The sequence below is a fragment of the Carcharhinus amblyrhynchos genome, chromosome 25 (genome assembly GCF_965287045.1).
Source record: "Carcharhinus amblyrhynchos chromosome 25, sCarAmb.v2.hapA, whole genome shotgun sequence".
NCBI classification, from domain to species: domain Eukaryota; kingdom Metazoa; phylum Chordata; class Chondrichthyes; order Carcharhiniformes; family Carcharhinidae; genus Carcharhinus; species Carcharhinus amblyrhynchos.
This window is the reverse complement of record NC_137348.1, coordinates 2,407,118-2,425,478: the sequence shown is the minus strand read 5'-3', so window position 1 is coordinate 2,425,478 and position 18,361 is coordinate 2,407,118. Positions and strand designations below refer to the sequence as shown.

The 18,361-nt window shown below is 45.5% G+C and overlaps 1 protein-coding gene across 1 annotated transcript in view; it reads left to right on the top strand.

Moving 5' to 3' along the window:
- LOC145358096 (serine/threonine kinase-like domain-containing protein STKLD1) overlaps positions 1-18,361 on the top strand; it is a 62,817-nt gene that overhangs the window by 8,654 nt on the left and 35,802 nt on the right. Inside the window, exons 5-6 of the mRNA XM_080211771.1 lie at positions 1,494-1,598; positions 6,773-6,843. Of these exons, the coding sequence (XP_080067897.1) occupies positions 1,494-1,598; positions 6,773-6,843 (176 nt within the window). The remainder of the gene's footprint in view (positions 1-1,493; positions 1,599-6,772; positions 6,844-18,361) is intronic.

The following is an 18,361-nucleotide window of genomic DNA, read 5'->3' as shown; positions in this document are numbered from 1 at the left end:
AACCCTTAATTCCCTTGTCTGTCAAAAACCTATCTACCCATGACTTAAATATATTTGGCGAGGTAGCCTCCACCACTTCAACAGGCAGAGAATTCTAGAGATTCACCACCCTTTGAGTGAAGAAGTTCCTCCTCAACTCCGTTCTAAACTGCTCCCCCCTTATCCTGAGGCTGTGCCCTCTAGTCCTGCTGTCCTTTCTGAGCAGGAAGAATCTCTCTACCTCTACTGTATCCATCCCTTTCATTATCTTATACATCTCTATAAGATCCCCCCTCATCCTTCTAAACTCCAACGAGTACAGACCCAGTCTCTTTAGTCTCTCTTCATAGTCCAACCCCCTCATCTCCGGTATCAGCCTAGTGAACCTCCTCTGCACTCCCTCCAAGGCCAAAATATCCTTGCGCAAGTGCGGCGACCAAAACTGCACACAGTACTCCAGCTGTGGCCTCACCAGTGCCCTGTACAGTTGCAGCAAGACCTCCCTGCTTTTATATTCTATCCCCCTCGCTATAAAGGGCCCGCGTTCCATTTGCCTTCTTGATCACCTGCTGCACCTGCAGACTGGGTTTTTGCGACTCGTGCACAAGGACCCCCAGGTCCCTCTGCACCGTAGCATGCTGCAGCTTTTCGTCCTTTAAATAGTAATCCCTCCTACTATTATTTCTGCCAAAGTGGATAACCTCACACTTGCTAACATTGTACTCCATCTGCCAGGTCCTCGCCCACTCGCTCAGCCTATCCAGATCCCTCTGCAGACTTTCCACACCCTCTGTGCAATTTGCTTTTCCACTCATCTTTGTGTCATCAGCAAATTTCGTTACCCTACACTCAGCCCCCTCCTCCAGATCATTTATATAAATGGTAAGTAGCTGAGGCCCCAGCACCAATCCCTGCGGCACTCCACTAGTCACCAACCGCCAACCAGAATAGCACCCATTGATACCAACTCTCTGCTTTCTATTAGACAGCCAATCCCCTATCCACACTAACACCTTACCCCCAACTCCATGCACCCTAACCTTCTGAAGCAACCTTTTGTGCGGCACCTTATCAAACACCTTTTGAAAATCTAAAAACACCACATCCACTGGTTCCCCTCTGTCTACCGCACTAGTCACATCCTCATAGAAATCCAGAAATCCAAATCCCTCGTTTTCCCCTCAGGTGGACTGTAAAAGATCCAACAACATTTTGAATGAAACCAGAGGTGTTTTTCTCTGTATCTTGGACCAATATCTACCCTTTGACCCAAATTACTATTTGTCTTGTCATCTTATTTCTGTTTCTTGGACCTTGGTCTTTAAAAAATTGGCTGGTTGATTTCCAAACATTATAACTGGTCATCAAATTAATGACTTCATTGTCTGTACAGTGCTCATCGTGTCTTGAGTTATGAGTGGCAATATATAAATGCAAGTTTTTGCTGTAACACTAGGTAACTGGGAAGAATCTTCATTTTTTTTTAATCCTTCCTTTTGCACTCTGCTGTACAGGTATCAGCCGTGAACGTATGCATGGTGATGGAATATTCCTCTGTGGGAGATTTGGCTTTATTTATTTGGTCCAAGAGAAGAAGAAAGGAGAATATCAGGGAAATGGTAAGACGGAAGAAAAAAGTAAAGTTTATTTATTAGTCACAAGTAAGGCTTACATTAACACTGCAATGAAATTACTGTGAAATTCCCCTAGTCGCCACTCCGGCACCTGTTCGGGTCAATACACCTAACCAGCAAGTCTTTCAGACTATGGGAGGAAACCAGAGCACCCGGAGAAAACCCACGCAGACATGGGGGGAGAATGACCAGACTCCACACAGTCAGTGACCCAAACCAGGAATCAAACCCGGGTCCCTGGCGCTGTGAAGCAGCAGTGCTAACCACCATGCCAACATAAAAGCCCTTCAGCCAGCTTTTCATTCCTTTGAGCACCAAGGGATAAACTTACAGCTGGCAGCTAGCTTTCAGCTAGCTGAGAACCACATGAAGGTGAAATTTGCCTTGGGCACATAACAGTGAGTGATGCCAAATTAGCATCCCAATTTGGGTGAAGTGTTGATTGCTTCTCCAGGTCATGTGACCCTTAAAGGCAATTGGGGAGTAGGGTGGGGGAATCACCCTGGTAAGCAGGGGAGACTTATCACCTCTGTGTGAAGCAGGCTGCTGATTTGCCGCCACCAATTGCACACTACCTGTCCAAGATGACTTTCACTCCTTCCGCCAATGTATTTGCTCTTTTTTTTCCTGTCCTTTTTTTTCTGAGTGTTACATTGAATTTACAGCACAGTACTGGCCATTAGGCCTAACTGATTACATTACTTTATTTCGTCCTTTTAACATAATGTTCCACTTCTTTCTCCTTCATGTGTTCATCCACCTTCCCCTTAAATGTATCAATACTATTACCTTTAACTACTCCCTGTGACAGTAAGTTCCACATTCTCACCATTTTCAAGATATAGAGGGTTCTCCAGAATTCCTATTTGATTAATCAATGATTATCTGCCCCATTAAATCTCTTCATAAATTAAAGACCTCAATCAGGTCACCCTTTTTAGAGAAAAGAATCCCAGCCTGTTCAGTCTTTCTTAACAATTGTAACCTCTCAATTTGGTTATGATCCTTGTCAATCAGTTGTAGATCTTTTCTAGTGCCTCTATATAGTGTATAATATCGAGACCAGGCCTGTGCTCCAAGTGTAGTCTAACAAAGGCACTGCAGAAGTTTAATATAACTTCTCTGCTTTTCAATTCCATCGCTCTGGAAATGAATCCAAGTGTTTGTTTTCTATGACCTTATAAACCCGTGTGACTATTTTTACTGATCGTGTATCCGTTCCCCCCAGATTCCTCTGTCCCTTTACCCCATTTAGAATCAGCATTTTTGAGGGATATGTCACCTCCTTACTTTTCACTTCTTGGCCTTTTGGCAAAAACCAAGTCCAAGATCAGGCGCAATTTCTGTTCTCGTAAGTCTGTATCATAAGAACGTAAGAAGTAGGAGCAGGAGTAGGCCATCTAGCCCTTCAAGCCTGCCCCGCCATTCAATAAGATCATGGCTGATCTGAAGTGCATCAGTTCCACTTACCTGCCTGCTCCCCATAACCCTTAATTCCCTGATCGATCAAAAGTCTATCTACCCATGACTTAAACATATTCAACGAGGTAGCCTCCACCGCTTCAATGGGCAGAGAATTCCAGAGATTCACCACCCTCTGAGAGAAGAAGTTCCTCCTCAACTTTGTTCTAAACTGTGCCCCACCCCCCACCTCATTTTGAGGCTGTGCCCTCTAGTTCTGGTTTCCTTTCTAAGTGGAAAGAATCTCTCTACCTCTACCCTATCTAGCCCCTTCATTATCTTGTAAGTCTCTATAAGATCCCCCCTCATCCTTCTAAACTCTAACGAGTACAGGCCCAATCTACTCAATCTCTCCTCATAAGCTAATCCCCTCATCTCCAGTATTAGCCTGGTGAACATTGTCTGTACTCCCTCCAAGGCCAATATATCCTTTCGCAAATAAGGGGACCAAAATTGCACACAGTACTCCAGTTGCGGCCTCATCAGTGCCTTGTACAGTTGCAGCAAGACCTCACTGCTTTTATATTCTATCCCCCTCGCTATAAAGGCCAACATTCCATTCGCCTTCTTGATTACCTGCTGACTGAGTTTTTGCGATTCATGCACAAGGATCCCCAGGTCCCTCTGCACAGTAGCATGCTGCAACTTTTCACCATTTAAATAATATTCCATGCTACTATTATTTCTTCCAAAGTGGATAACCTCACATTTGCCAACGTTATACTCCATTTGGCAGGTCCTCGCCCACTCACTCAGCCTGCCCAGATCTCTCTGCAGACTTTCCGCATCCTCCACACAATTTGCTTTTCCACTCATCTTCGTGTCATCAGCAAACTTTGTTACCCCACACTCAGTTCCCTCCTCCAGATCGTCTATGTATGTGGTAGACAGTTGATGCCCCAGCACCGATCCCTGCGGCACGCCACAAGTCACCAACTGCCAACCAGAAAAGCACCCATTTATTCCAACTCTCTGCTTCCTGTTAGATAGCCAATCCTCTATCCACGCTAACGCTTTACCCCCAACTCCGTGTACCCTAACCTTCCGCAGCAACCTTTTGTGAGGCACCTTATCGAACACCTTCTGGAAATCTAAAAACACCACATCCACCAGTTCCCCTCTGTCTACCACACTCGTCTCATCTTCGTAAAAATCCAGTAAATTCGTCAAATACGACTTCCCCTTCATGAATCCATGCTGCGTCTGTTTGATCGAACCGTTCTTTTCTAGGTGTCCTGCTATTTCTTCTTTAATGATGGCTTCTAGCATTTTCCCAACTACGGACATTAAGCTAACCGGCCTGTAGTTACCCGCCTTTTGTCTGCTACCTTTTTTAAACAGTGGCGTAATAGTTGCTGTTTTCCAATTTGCCGGCACTTCCCCAGAGTCCAGCGAATTTTGACAAATAACTACTGACACATCTGCTATTACTTCAGTCATTTCTTTAAGTACCCTGGGATGCATTCCATCTGGTCCTGGGGACTTATCTACCTTCAGTCCCATTAGTCTACCAAGTACAACCTCTTTAGTAACAGTAATTTTATTAAGGACCTCATCTCCTACCAACCCTATATCTTTAATATTCGGTAAGCTATTTGTGTCCTCCACCGTGAAGACCGACACAAAAAACTTACTTAAAGTCTCAGCCATTTCCTCATTTCCCACCTGTATGTCTCTTTTGTAGGGACCATGAATTGGATTCATTTTGCAGTTGAATTGGTTTTTGGAGCAAGCAAGGAGATAGATTAAGGGGTTGCTCTGTCCACACTGCACGGTGGCTTTGTAACTTTGAGAAAGGAATAAAATTTCTTTTAAAATTTCCTGACAAAATGTCCCACTTATGATAATGAAGTTATTTATCACTGACATGTCCATTCTGTAATTTTATCATGACAAGTGGGAAACTCCGTCAACTGTGGGCAGGGGTTTACTATGACAGTGACATGTGATTTCTAAAGTAGACGCCAGCCCTGCAATCAAGGCAGAAGGAGAGTTCATACTGCACCACTGGCAAGGGACATGTGTGGCAAATTTCCCTTTCTGGATTGACTTGATCAGTTATCAGAGGAAGTGCAGCAGATGAACTCATCTGATCTGACCAGCATTCCGAGGCTGCAATCCCATCATCTCTCACAGGTGGAACGACGGCCACCAATTACAAGTTTAGTTTTTAAAATTTAATGTTTGTTTATTTGTGTCACAAGCAGTGATCCAAACCAGGAATTGAACCCGGCAGGATTTTGTAAAATTCATTCATTGGGACATGGCTGGCCAGCATTTGTTATCCCTAGTTGCCAAAGGCAGTTGAGATCAGCCACATTGCTGTGTCTCTAGAGTCGCATGTAGGCCGAACCATGTAAGAATGGCAGATTTTCTTCCCTTAAGGACATTAGTGAACCAGATGCATTTTCCGACAATCCACAATGGTTTCATGGTCATCAGAGGGCAGCATGGCAGCGCAGTGGTTGACACTGCTGCTTCACAGTGCTAGGGAACCGGGTTCGATTCCTGGTTTGGATCACTGTCTGTGCGGAGTCCGCATGTTCTCCCTGTGTCTGCACGGCTTTCCTCCAGTTGCTCTGGCCTCCTTCCACAGTCCGAGGATGTGCGGGTGAGGTAGATTGGCCATTCTGAATTGCCCCTTAGTGTCTGGAGGACTAGCTAGAGTAAATGCATGGAGTTATGGGGATAGGGCCTGGGTGAGATTGTGGACGGTATAGACTCCATGGCCCAAATGGCTTCCTTCTGCACTATAGAATTCTATGATTCTAGTAGATACTTAATTCTAGACTTTTTAAATTGAATTCAAATGCCACCATCTGCTATATCAGGATTTGAACCCAGGTCCCCAGAACATTAGCTGAGTTTCTGGATTAATAATCTGGCAATAATACCACTAGGTCATTGCCTTCCCTTCGAGGAATTTGGGTTTGGAAATTCCTGCCAGACGTCAGTGACCTTTTTGCTGGTCCATCAAATTTTCTGTTCCAGTGGCAATTCTTGTGATAGCTGGAATCAGAAAATTTAAGCCAGTATTTCAGTTGGTGCCAAATCAATGAACTTTATATGATATCTCCACTTGGAATATCATGCTAACGTTCTTTATTGAACTGGAAAAGTCATGAGGCCAGGTGAGCTCAGCACAGATTAAGGGGGGATGTGAATGTGTCTGGGGAGAACAGTTGTCCACGGACTCCTCACCTGTTCATTGTCCACTGGTCAATGCTAGAAAATGGCCCTGTGGTCATTGGTGAAGACCTCCACAGGTGAATAGCCTGAACATCCTTGAACATAAGAACATTTATGGACATCAGCAAAGGCGTACTGCATACAAGTAGTACTGCTGATATATGAGTACACAAAGGAAATTGAGCCACAGGGCATCATAACCAAACCTGATCCTCTCTTCACCTGATGCTGGAGGCTACCGCATGGTGGTTGATACTGGAAGCACAGGTAGACGCCCCCACTAACTCATGGGTGCTTGGGCCAGTCATAGAACCCCAGTGCACAACCTCTTCATCTCAGATTAGCTAGCTCGGAATAGCTAAAGAATACACCTGCACCCTTCCTGCTCTATTGAAGGCCATGTAGAGTAAGGAATTTAGTCACTGAGCAATCAGGGTTGTTGAGGGATTTCTCTTTCTCCCAAACCATTCTGCACGGTTCCACTTATGCAAAGTGCATTTGTTCCCAAGGTGATCAAGAATTTTCTGGGACAGATGGTGGATGGCCTAAACTACATGTACAGCCAACGTGTGATTCACAGGTTAGTAGTTGATTGAATGTTATGCATTCTTTAACATGAAGGCACTTGATTTTCGGAAATTAAATGTTTTTTCACATTGCTATCACAGGACAGAATCAACCCCAGGACAAATACATACAAGTTAGAAAGAGTGCTCCACCTGCACTGAGCCGTCAAACATTCCCAGGACATTTCCACCCAGGGTTAGATACAGAGTAAAACTCCCTCTACACTGTTCCCCCTTCAAACATCCCAGGACAGGTACAGCACGGGGTTAGATACAGAATAAAGCTCCCTTTACACTGTCCCCCATCAAACACTCCCAGGGCAGGTACAGCACGGGGTTAGATACAGAGTAAAGCTCCCTCTACACTGTCCCCATTAAACACTCCCAGGGCAGGTACAGCACGGCGTTAGATACAGAGTAAAGCTCCCTCTATGCTGTCCCCATCAAACACTCTCAGGATGTGGGTTTGCAACAGAGTAAATAAAAAGACAAGAAGGTAGGGTAAAATCTTCCTCCAACATGCACCCTTTGCCCAATCCCTTTATGCGCCCTTCCCCCACCCCTACCCCCAGCACCACCCACCAACAGATACAGACATCAGGGAAGGAAGGAAGTAGAATGGAAGGTGTGAGTAGAAAAGGGTAATGCCATGCCAACGGCAGGCAATGGGGATCAATGTCAAGGAGAAGCTCCAAGAGGGGGAGAGCTAACAAGCCACGGAGGCCTACAAGAGTTTCTTGCATTCCAGAGTCGGTTCCATAAAATCACTTCCCAGCCATTTGGCTTAGATCAAGCCCAAGATCAAGCGCAATGCCTTTCTTGTCAGTTTGGATCTAGTACATCTCCCTTTTTAAGGACCAAGAATTGGATTCAACGCAAGTGATTTTTGGAGCCAGCAAGGAGGTGGGTTAAGGTCCTGCCTGGTGCACTCTGCACATGGACTTTATAACTTTAAGAGTAAAAATTTTAAACATGAAGTGTGTTCATGTTTCTTCTTCCAAAAGATTCACACAATGAACTCTAATCAGTAGCCTGAAGGAAGAAGATGGCTCAGTAACATTATCACACAAGAACATAAGAAATAGGAGCAGGAGTAGGCAATCTAGCCCTTCGAGCCTGCCCCGCCATTCAAAAAGATCATGGCTGATCTGAAGTGGATCAGTTCCACTTTCCCACTTTCTCCCCATAACCCTTAACTCCCCTGTCTATCAGAAACCTATCCACACGTGACTTAAGTATATTCAGCGAGGTAGCCTCCACAGCTTCAATGGGCGGAGAATTCCAGAGACTGACCACACTTTGAGTGAAGAAGTTCCTCCTCAACTCCGATCTGAACTGCCTCACCCTTATTTTGAGGCTGTGCCTTCTACTTGTGCTATCCTTTCTAAGCGGGAAGAATCTCTCTACCTTTACCCTATCTAGCCCCTTCATTATCTTATATGTCTCTGTAAGATCCCCCACTTCAGCCTTCTAAACTCCAACGAGTACAGACCCAGTCTATTCAATCTCTCCTCATAAGCTAGCCCCCTCACCTTCGTATCAGCCTAATGAACCTTCTCTGTGCTCCCTCAAAGGCCAATATATCCTTTTGCAAATGCGGTGACCAAAACTGCGCACAGTACTCCAGTTGCGGCCTCACCAGTGCCCTGTACAGTTGCAGCAAGACCTCCTTGCTTTTATATTCTATCCCCCTTGCAATGAAGGCCAACATTCCATTCACCTTCTTGATCACCTGCTGCACCTGCAGACTGGGTTTTTGCGATTTGTGCACAAGGACCCCTAGGTCCCTCTGCACCGTAGCATGCTGCAGCTTTTTACCCTTTAAATAATAATCCCTCCTACTATTATTTCTACCAAAGTGGATAACCTCACGTTTGCTAACATTATACTCCATCTGCCAGGTCCCCACCCACTCACTCACCCTATACAGACCTCTCTGCAGACTTTCCGTGCCTTCCACGTAACTTGCTTTTCCACTCATCTTTGTGTCATCAGCAAATTTCGTTACCCTACACTCAGCCCCCTCCTCCAGATCATCTGTGTAAATGGTAAACAGTTGAGGCCCCAGCACCAATGCCTGTGGCGCTCCACTAGTCACCAACTGCCAACCAGAATAGCACTCATTGATTTCCGACTCTCTGCTTCCTATTAGACAACCAGTCCTCTATCCACGCTGACACCTTAGCTCCAACTCCATGCAGCCTAACCTTTTGCAGCAACCTTTTGTGAGGCACCTTATCAAATGCCTTCTGGAAATCTGAAAACACCACATCCACCAGTTCCCCTTTGTTTCCCGCACTAGTCACATCCTCGTAGAAATCCAATAAATTCGTTAAACACGACTTCCCCTTCACGAATCTGTGCTGTGTCTGCTTGATCAAACCGTTCTTTTCTAGGTGCCTCTCTGTTTCTTCTTTGATGACGGATTCTAGCATTTTTCCAACTACTGACGTTAAACTAACCGGCCTATAATTCCCTGCCTTTTGTCTGCTACCTTTTTTAAACAACGGCGTAACATTTTCCATTTTCCAATCTTCTGGCACTTCCCCAGAGTCCAGCAACTTTGATAAATAATTACTAAGGCATTCGCTTTCACCTCTGCCATTTCTTTCAGAACCCTGGGATGCATTCCATCCGGTCCCGGGGACTTGTCTACCTTCAGTCCCGTTAGTTTATCAAGCACTACCTCTCTAGTGACAGTAATTGCATTAAGGACCTCATCTCCTACCATCCTTCTATCTTTAATATTCGGCAAGCTATTTGCGTCGTCCTCCGTGAAGACCGACACAAAAAACTTATTTAAAGCCTCTGCCATTTCTTCGTCACCCACCGCTAAATCCCCCCTCATCCTCCAAGGGTCCAACATTCACTCTAGCCAGTGTCCTCCTCTTTATATATTTGTAAAAACTTTTACTATCATTCTTTAGAGCTAGTTTAGCTTCATACTCTATTTTATCTTTCTTTATCACTTTCTTAGTCATTCTTTGTTGTTTTTTAAATCTTTCCCAATCTTCTAATTGCCCACTATTTTTAGCCTCTCTGAACGCATCAGCTTTTAATTTAACACTCTCCTTTATTTCCTTCGATAACCACGGCTAGTTATCTCTTCTCTCACAGTCCTTCTTTACCATCGGAATATATTTCTGCTGAGTACCGAAAAAGATCCCCTTAAAAACCCTCCACTGTTCCTCAGCTGTCCTACCAACCAATCTGCACTCCCAATCTACATTCGCCAATTCAGCCTTCATCTTATACTCCCCTCTGTTCAAACAGAGTACACAGGTTCGGGACCCTACTTTCTCATTCTCCATCTGCATCAGAAATTCAACCATACTATGATCACTTGTCCCAAGAGGATCCCTCACAAGAAGATCCCTAATTCTACCTGCCTCGTTACACAGTACCAGATCTAAGATAGCTCGCTCCCTCATAGGTTCCGTTACATACTGTTCAAGGAAACTATCCCGACAGCATTCCAAGAACTCTTCCTCAAGCCCACCGCGTCCGACTTGGATCATCCAATCAATATGCAGATGAAAATCCCCCATAATTATCGCCGTTCCGTTTCTGCACGCATCAATTATTTGTTTGTTTATAGCCTGCCCCGCCTCAAAGTTATTATTTGGGGGCCTATACACCACACCCACCAGTGTCTTTCTCCCCTTACTGTTCCTCATCTCCACCCACAACGATTCCACATTTTGCTCTTTGGAGCCTATATCTTCTCTTACTACCGCCCTGATATTTTCTTTTATTAATAGAGCTACCCCACCTCCTTTTTCCTCCTGTATATCCTTCCTAAATACCTGATACGCCTGGATATTCAGATCCCAGTCCCTGTCACCCTGCAACCACGTTTCCTTTTCTTGTCAGTTTGGACCTAATACATCTCTCTTTTTAGGGACCATGAATTGGATTCAACACAGACCAACATTTTAAGGATCACAAATTCTTTTATGTCAGTTTCTATGAAATGAAGCCCACAGACAGTAGAATTTTCCTGTCCTCTATCACGGAGGTCTTAGACAACAGCAAATGGAAATTCTGGACAACTTTCTAACTGGATGAGCTGACAAAGGCCATTGTGTTCTTTGTGACAAGTAAAACTCCCAGAAGTGATGGCTTCCCATCTGAGTTGTATTTGGTTTTGGGCCTGGGTTGGCCCAGACTTATGGGAAATGTACAAGAGTATACTTCTGGCTGGCAGCATGTCAAAACCCATGAGAAAAAGGCAAGGGGAAAAGGGAGGAAATTAGAAAATGGCAACCTGCTTCAGTGGTCAAGATCGTCACCATTTGGGTCAATTCTGCTCTGGACTTGGTGATCCACCCAGATTAAACCTGCACTTTACCTAGCAAGAAGACCTCTGATAGCCTTGCACAAGCAACTCTGGGATATGATCCCTATGTGTGGGACAGCAGCATGGGTTCATGCCTCATCAACCAGCACCAGGAGACGGTTTTCAATGGAATATTGCACAGCAACACAGCTCTCCAGGATGGGGTTTGGGGAATGGTCTATGATTGAAAGGGTTGCATGCTTGCTTTAAGAGCTGATCACATGATTTGATGGCGATGTCATTGGAATGTTTCAGAGACTCCTGCTTTTCATTTCAGCTTGTACTCTGTGCAGGAAAAAGCTGCTAGAATAAATTTACTAGTTTGAATCTACATGTGCAAACAATGTCTTTTTTGTATAAAACCCCTAACATAATTAGCACATTTCAAAAAAAACAATTGGTGAGGAGTCAGGATTTTGTTTCACTGAGAACAGAGAGAAAAGATCCTAAGTAGAAGAAAGAAATTGTGATCCTTACACTTCAAATATTAGAAGGTTGGGGAGAAGCAATAGCAGGATTAAAGATTGAATTGCCGGTGCAGTAAAGCCAAGTCAGAAAAAAGCTGTATGCGTGATTTTAAAAGGGTTTTTGTGATCAGGGAAGATTCCAGGTGGTAGCTGGCATGTTTGAGAAGAGTGGATGCTTTGCTGGACAGCTGGAGTTGTTTGAAAAAAAATACATCAAGTCAACTGTCTCCAGGGTAAAAAGGGGAGTACTGGGAAAACAGTAAAAAGCATATACTGAGCAGTCTCAAGTGGCTAGTGCCTGCAAGAGAAATAGCAGGTTTATTAGGATCCATGGTTCCTTTTAATGAAGAAAATACAAAGTTATAGAGTCATAGAAGATTACAGCATAGAAACAGGCCCTTTGGCCCAACTTGTCCATGCCGCCCGTTTTTTTTAAACCCCAAAGCTAGTCCCAATTGCCCGCATTTGGCCCATATCCCTCTATACCCATCTTACCTATGTAACTGTCTAAACACTTTTTAAAAGACAAAATGTATCTGCCTCTACTAAACCTCTGATAGCTTGTTCCAGACACTCACCGCCCTCTGTGTGAAACAATTGCCCTCTGGATGTTTTTGTATCTCTCCCCTCTCACCTTAAATGTATATCCTCCAGTTTTAGAATTCCCTACCTTTGGGAAAAGATATTAGCCATCCGCTGATCTATACCCCTCATTATTTTGAAAACCTCGATAAGAGGTCAAGTGTGAAGGGCAGAGTGTTTCAGTACTTTTGTACAATAGGGCATAAGAGGAGTGATGACCTCCAGCAGTGGAGACATTCAGACCAAAACCTCCCTGCACATGTCTGATGATGCTATCTCCTGCTTGGATCCACTGTTGGTGTGCAGACTGATGAATGTTTGCAACCAGTACAAACTGGCCTTGGGACTCAAGGTTAAATTGTGGCAAGAGCGAGGCACTGGGTTCTTTGGGAACTGGGTTGTTTGATCCTTTGTCCCCTTCACCATCAGGTTAGAATGCCTGAAGGTCCTGGGGTTATATTTCGCAGAGACTAGGGCATGTGCCAAAAACTGAAACAAGTGTATAACCAAGGTGAGACACAAACTTTGCAATGCTTCTTCTGCATTGCGGGTAAGAACCTGGCCAGCAGGTATGAACAGTCTTGGTGTTGCTGGACATGGTAGAGGAGTGGCCCATAGCTCAGTCCTGCTCTGCAATGGTCACCCGAGCAAATTTCTATTTCATCTGGAGATCAAAGACGGATAATGCCTGCAGGGACACCATGTACGAAGGACTGGATCGAGGGGGAAGAAATATACCTAACGTTGCCCTCATCCTGACAGCCACATTTTGTGTGTAGTCGCATCAAGTTGTGCTTAGATCCTCTGTATGCAAACATTGGGTCCAATTTTACAAAGAACAAAAACAGCCTGGGAAACAGGCCCAACGAGCCCGTGCCGCCATCCCAACACCACCAGTACCCCCCTCCACCCATGACCCTTGCCTAATGTTTTATGGCCATCCACATTGAGGGAAACTAATTTGGGGACAATTTATTACTGCCAATCAGCCTAACAGCACATCTTTGGGGTGTGGGAGGAAACCGGAGCACCCGGAGAAAACCCACGCAAGCACAGGGAGAATGCGCAAACTCCCACAGACACTGGCCCAAATCCATGTATCTGCACAGCAATCAGTGATAGTCACTGAGCTGTCGTCTTGCCTAGTATCTGGTCCAGTTTAGGCACACACTAACGACATGAAGCACTAGGCCAATCTCGAACAACCAAGAGCAGCCCAAGTACGACCCATCGCGTGTATGCTCCTCGTTGGACACAAGGCGGACCGACTTAAAACCTGTGAATGAAAAGGAGAAAAAAAAACATTATTATTGTACCATATTACTAGGGATGCCCCAATGCTAATGACCCTTATTTAAAACAATCTCCTATATCCACCCATCTCCAACCCAGTCATGTGCCTGTCTAAGTTACTCTTAAATGACTCTAGCATGTTTCCCTCCACCACTTTACTCAGCAGAGCATTCCATACCCCCGCTACCCTCTGTGTGAAAAACCTCCCTCTAATATCTGTGTTATACCTCTCCCCCCTCACCTTAAGTCCATGGCCCCTTGTCCTATGTGTCCCTGATGTGGATGTGCCGGCGTTGGACTGGGGTAAACACAGTAAAAAGTCTGACAACACCAGGTTTTAGTCCAACTGATTTATTTGATAGTAAACGCACAAGCTTTCGAGGTTTCCCTCTCCGTCAGGTGAATGGAGAGTTCTGGCCTCGGACAGAGCATATAAAGCACAGACTAAACTGCTTTGTATGCTCTGTCCGAGGCCAGAACTCTCCATTCACCTGACGGAGAGGGAAACCTCGAAAGCTTGTGCGTTTACTATCAAATAAATCAGTTGGACTAAAACCTGGTGTTCTCAGACTTTTTACGATGTGTCTCTGTCATAGGAAATAGCTTACCTCTGTTTACTCTATCTATACCCTTCATAATCTTATATACCTCTATTAGATCCCCCCTCAGTCGCCGTCTTTCAAGGGAAAAGAGCCCCAATTTATTCAATCTTTCCTCATACCCCAGTCCTTCCATACCAGGCAACGTCCTGGTAAACCTCCTCTGCACTCTCTCCAGAGTCTCCACGTCCTTCCGGTAGTAAGGTGACCAGAACTGGACGCAGTACTCCAAATGCGGCCTAACCAACGTTCTGTACAACTGCAACATTAGACTCCAGCTCTTATATTCTATACCCTTTCCTATAAAGGCTAACATACCATAGGCTTTCTTCACCACACTCTCCACTTGTACTGCCACCTTCAAAGACTTGTGCACTTGCACCCCCAGGTCTCGCTGCGATTCTATACTCCCTATGGGCTTACCCTTTATCATATAACTCCCCCCTACATTATTCCAGCCAAAATGCATTACCTCACATTTATCCGGATTAAACTCCATTTGCCATGTATCTGCCCAATATACCAGCCTATCAATATCCCGTTGTATTGCCAGACACTGCTCCTCACTGCCCGCCAATCCAGCCATCTTGGTGTCATCAGCAAATTTGCTGATCACACCACCTACTCCCTCTTCCAAATCATTTATATACACTACAAAGGGAAGAGGTCCCAGTACTGAGCCCTGTGGCACACCACTAGTGACAGACCTCCAGCTAGAAAAGGACCCCTCCACTACTACTCTCTGACTCCTCTTTGCAAGCCAGTTCTCTACCCATCTAGATACCTGGCCACGTATCCCATGAGCTTTAATCTCTACCAACCTACCATGAGGGACGTTGTCAAACGCCTTACTGCAATCCATATAGATGACATCAACGGCTCGTCCTTCGTCGACCATTTTTGTCACCTCAAAGAATTCTACCAGATTTGTAAGGCAAGACTTCCCCTTTACAAAGCCATGCTGCGTATCCTTAATCAGATTGCAACGCTCTAAGTGCTCATACATCCTATCCCTAAGAATCCTCTCCATCAACTTGCCTATCACTGACATTAAACTCACCGGCCTATAGTTACCCGGGCTATCCCTCCTACCCTTTTTAAACAACGGTACCATGTTCGCTATCCTCCAGTCCTCTGGGACCTCACCTGTGTCCAAAGAAGAGACAAAGGTTTGCGTCAGAGGCCCAGCAATCTCATCCCTCACCTCCCTAAGCAGCCTAGGATAAATGCCATCGGGCCCCAGAGATTTATTGGTTTTAATGCTACCTAAAAGCCCTAACACTTCTTCCCTCGTAATCGATTGATCTTTCAATTGGTCTACCGCTCCCTCGATGACCGTACCAGACATCAAGCCCCTCTCCTTCGTGAATACCGAAGCAAAGTATTCATTCAGGATCTCCTCCATTCCCTCTGCCTCTAAGCATAATTCCCCTCGTCTGTCCCTGAGGGGACCGATTTTACCCCTAGCCACCCTTTTGCTCTTAAAATAGGAGTAAAACGCCTTTGGATTCTCCTTAATCCTACCTGCCAAAGCCATCTCATGCCCCCTCTTTGCTCTCCTAACTCCCCTTTTGAGATCCCTCCTACTCTCTCTGTATTCCTCCAATGCTCTCTCCGTTCCCAGCTGCTTAGACCTGACATACGCCTCTCGTTTCTTCCTAACCAGGTCTTCTATATCTCTAGTAATCCACGGCTCTCTAATCCTACCTTTCCCATCCTTCCTCCTAACTGGCACATGCCGTTCCTGCACCCATTGCAGTTTTCCCTTGAAAGACTCCCACATGCCTAACGTGGTCTTGCCTTCTAACAGCCTATCCCAGTCTGTATCCCTAAGCTCCTGCCTAATTTGGCTGTATCTAGCCTTCGCCCAATTTAGCACCCTCCCCTTAGGAGAGCTCTCATCTTTTTCCATTCGTATCCTAAAGTAGACAGAGTTGCGGTCGCTATTAGCCACATGTTCGCCTACCGCAACCTCAACCACCTGACCCGGCTCATTGCCCAGAACTAAATCCAGTATAGCCCCCTCTCTAGTCGGGCTGTCTACATGCTGTTGCAAGGACCCTTCCAACACACACCTTACAAATTCCTCCCCATCCGACCCCCCCAGCTCTAGGCACCTTCCAATCCACCCCAGGGAGATTAAAATCTCCCACTACAACAACCCTGTTCTTCCTACACTTGTCCAAAATGTCCCTACATATACCCTCTTCCACTGCCCACGGGCTGTCGGGCAGCCTACAGTACAGTCCTAGCATAGTACTGGCCCCCTAGTAGCGCCTGTTTTCATCAAGTAGCGCCTGTTTTCGGACGTGAAAACTTGGTAAAGTCAGGCATGAGGTGTGTCGCGTAATCTGCACCCGCCTCTGTGCCGGTTCCCCCTTTACCAAGACCCAAAATTGGTTGTGACTGGGACCACACCCGAAACAGGCGTGATGGCCATTTAAATGCATTCACATGCATTTAAAGTGACTTTTTAATGGGCTGCACACCCAACCTTACAGGCACTTCCCCCTTTACCATCATGTTTCTCCATTCAGATTCAGCGCAAAACAGACATGCTGTACAAAAATCCAATTTGCGTGCTCCAGTTGATGAGGAGGTAAGTGAAGTGCATCCAGCGGCTTGCTGCTTGAGATTGGTTGTGGCGGTGGGGAGGGGGAGTCTGCTGCCACTCTGCCTGAAATCGATGAGGGAGGGAGGGCCTACGATCAGTCTGGGTGGTGGAGGAGGTGGGGGAGTAAGGGGATCAATAATGGTGTGGGGCAATATCTGTGGGGGCCGGGGGAAGGCCTGGGAGGGATGTGAAAGGGGCACGTTATTTTTTTTTAAGCATGCGCGGTCAGAAGCGCCAATCGGAATCGCAGGAATTCGGGAGTGTTAAGCCCCACCCACAGGCTTGTGCAGCGCAATTCGGAATTGTTGATATTTTTGAAGGCAGAGTGCATATGGGGGCACCTGAGGACGGGTCTAAAAGTCAGATCTGAAACACTTCCAGTTTCAAGATTGCCCAGCACATAGAATCAAAATGGTAAAATAAGGCCCCTTGTATCATTACATACTGAGTTTCTACTGAGATCTGGCCAGGTTGCCACACAATGCTCCAAGTGGTTGGACCATGCTGCATCACTTTTTGAGGAAAAGTTTGTGCAGAATGGAATGGAATGCTAGCCTTTATAGCGAGGGGGATAGAATATGAAAGTAGGGAGGTCTTGCTGCAACTGTACAGGGTACTGGTGAGCCCGCAGCTGGAGTACTGTGTGCAGTTTTGGTCGCCGCACTTGCGCAAGGATATTTTGGCCTTGGAGGGAGTGCAGAGGAGGTTCACTAGGCTGATACCGGAGATGAGGGGGTTAGACTATGAAGAGAGACTAAATAGACTGGGACTGTACTCGTTGGAGTTTAGAAGGATGAGGGGGGATCTTATAGAGACGTATAAGATAATGAAAGGGATGGATAGGGTAGAGGTAGAAAGATTTTTCCCGCTTAGGAAGGATAGCAGGACTAGAGGGCACAGCCTCAAGAAAAGGGGGGTGCAGTTTAGATCGGAGTTGAGGAGGAACTTCTTCACTCAAAGGGTGGTGAATCTCTGGAATTCTCCGTCCGTTGAAGTGGTAGAGGCTACCTCGCTAAATATATGTCATGGGTAGATAGGTTTTTGATGTGGGTATGCCGGCGTTGGACTGGCGTAAACACAGTAAAAAGTCTGACAACACCAGGTTTTAGTCTAAAACCTGGTGTTGTCAGACTTTTTACTGTAGATAGGTTTTTGACAGACAAGGGAATTAAGGGTTATGGGGAGAAAGCGGGAAAGTGGAACTGATCCACTTCAGATCAGCCATGATCTTATTGAATGGCAGGGCAGGCTCGAAGGGCTGGAAGGCCTACTCCTGCTCCTATCTCTTATGTTCTTATGTAGAAAAATGAGATGTTAAAACAAGGCCCCATCTGCAGCTGACATGGATGCGAAGAATCTTAGGAAGGAGAACAGTGGTGTTCTCCCCAGTGTCCTGGTTAACATTTATTCCTCAATTAACATGACAAAAGCAGATGATAATTATCACATTGCTATTTGTGGGATCTTATTGAGTGCAATTTGGTTGCTGCAATTCCTATATAACAACAGTGACAACACTTCAAAAAACTGCTTCATTGGTAAAGCGCTTTGGATATCCTGAGATTATAAAAGGTGTTATAGAAATGCAAGTCCTTTCTTTTTCCTATCACACGAATTTTTGGGAATATGATGAGGCAG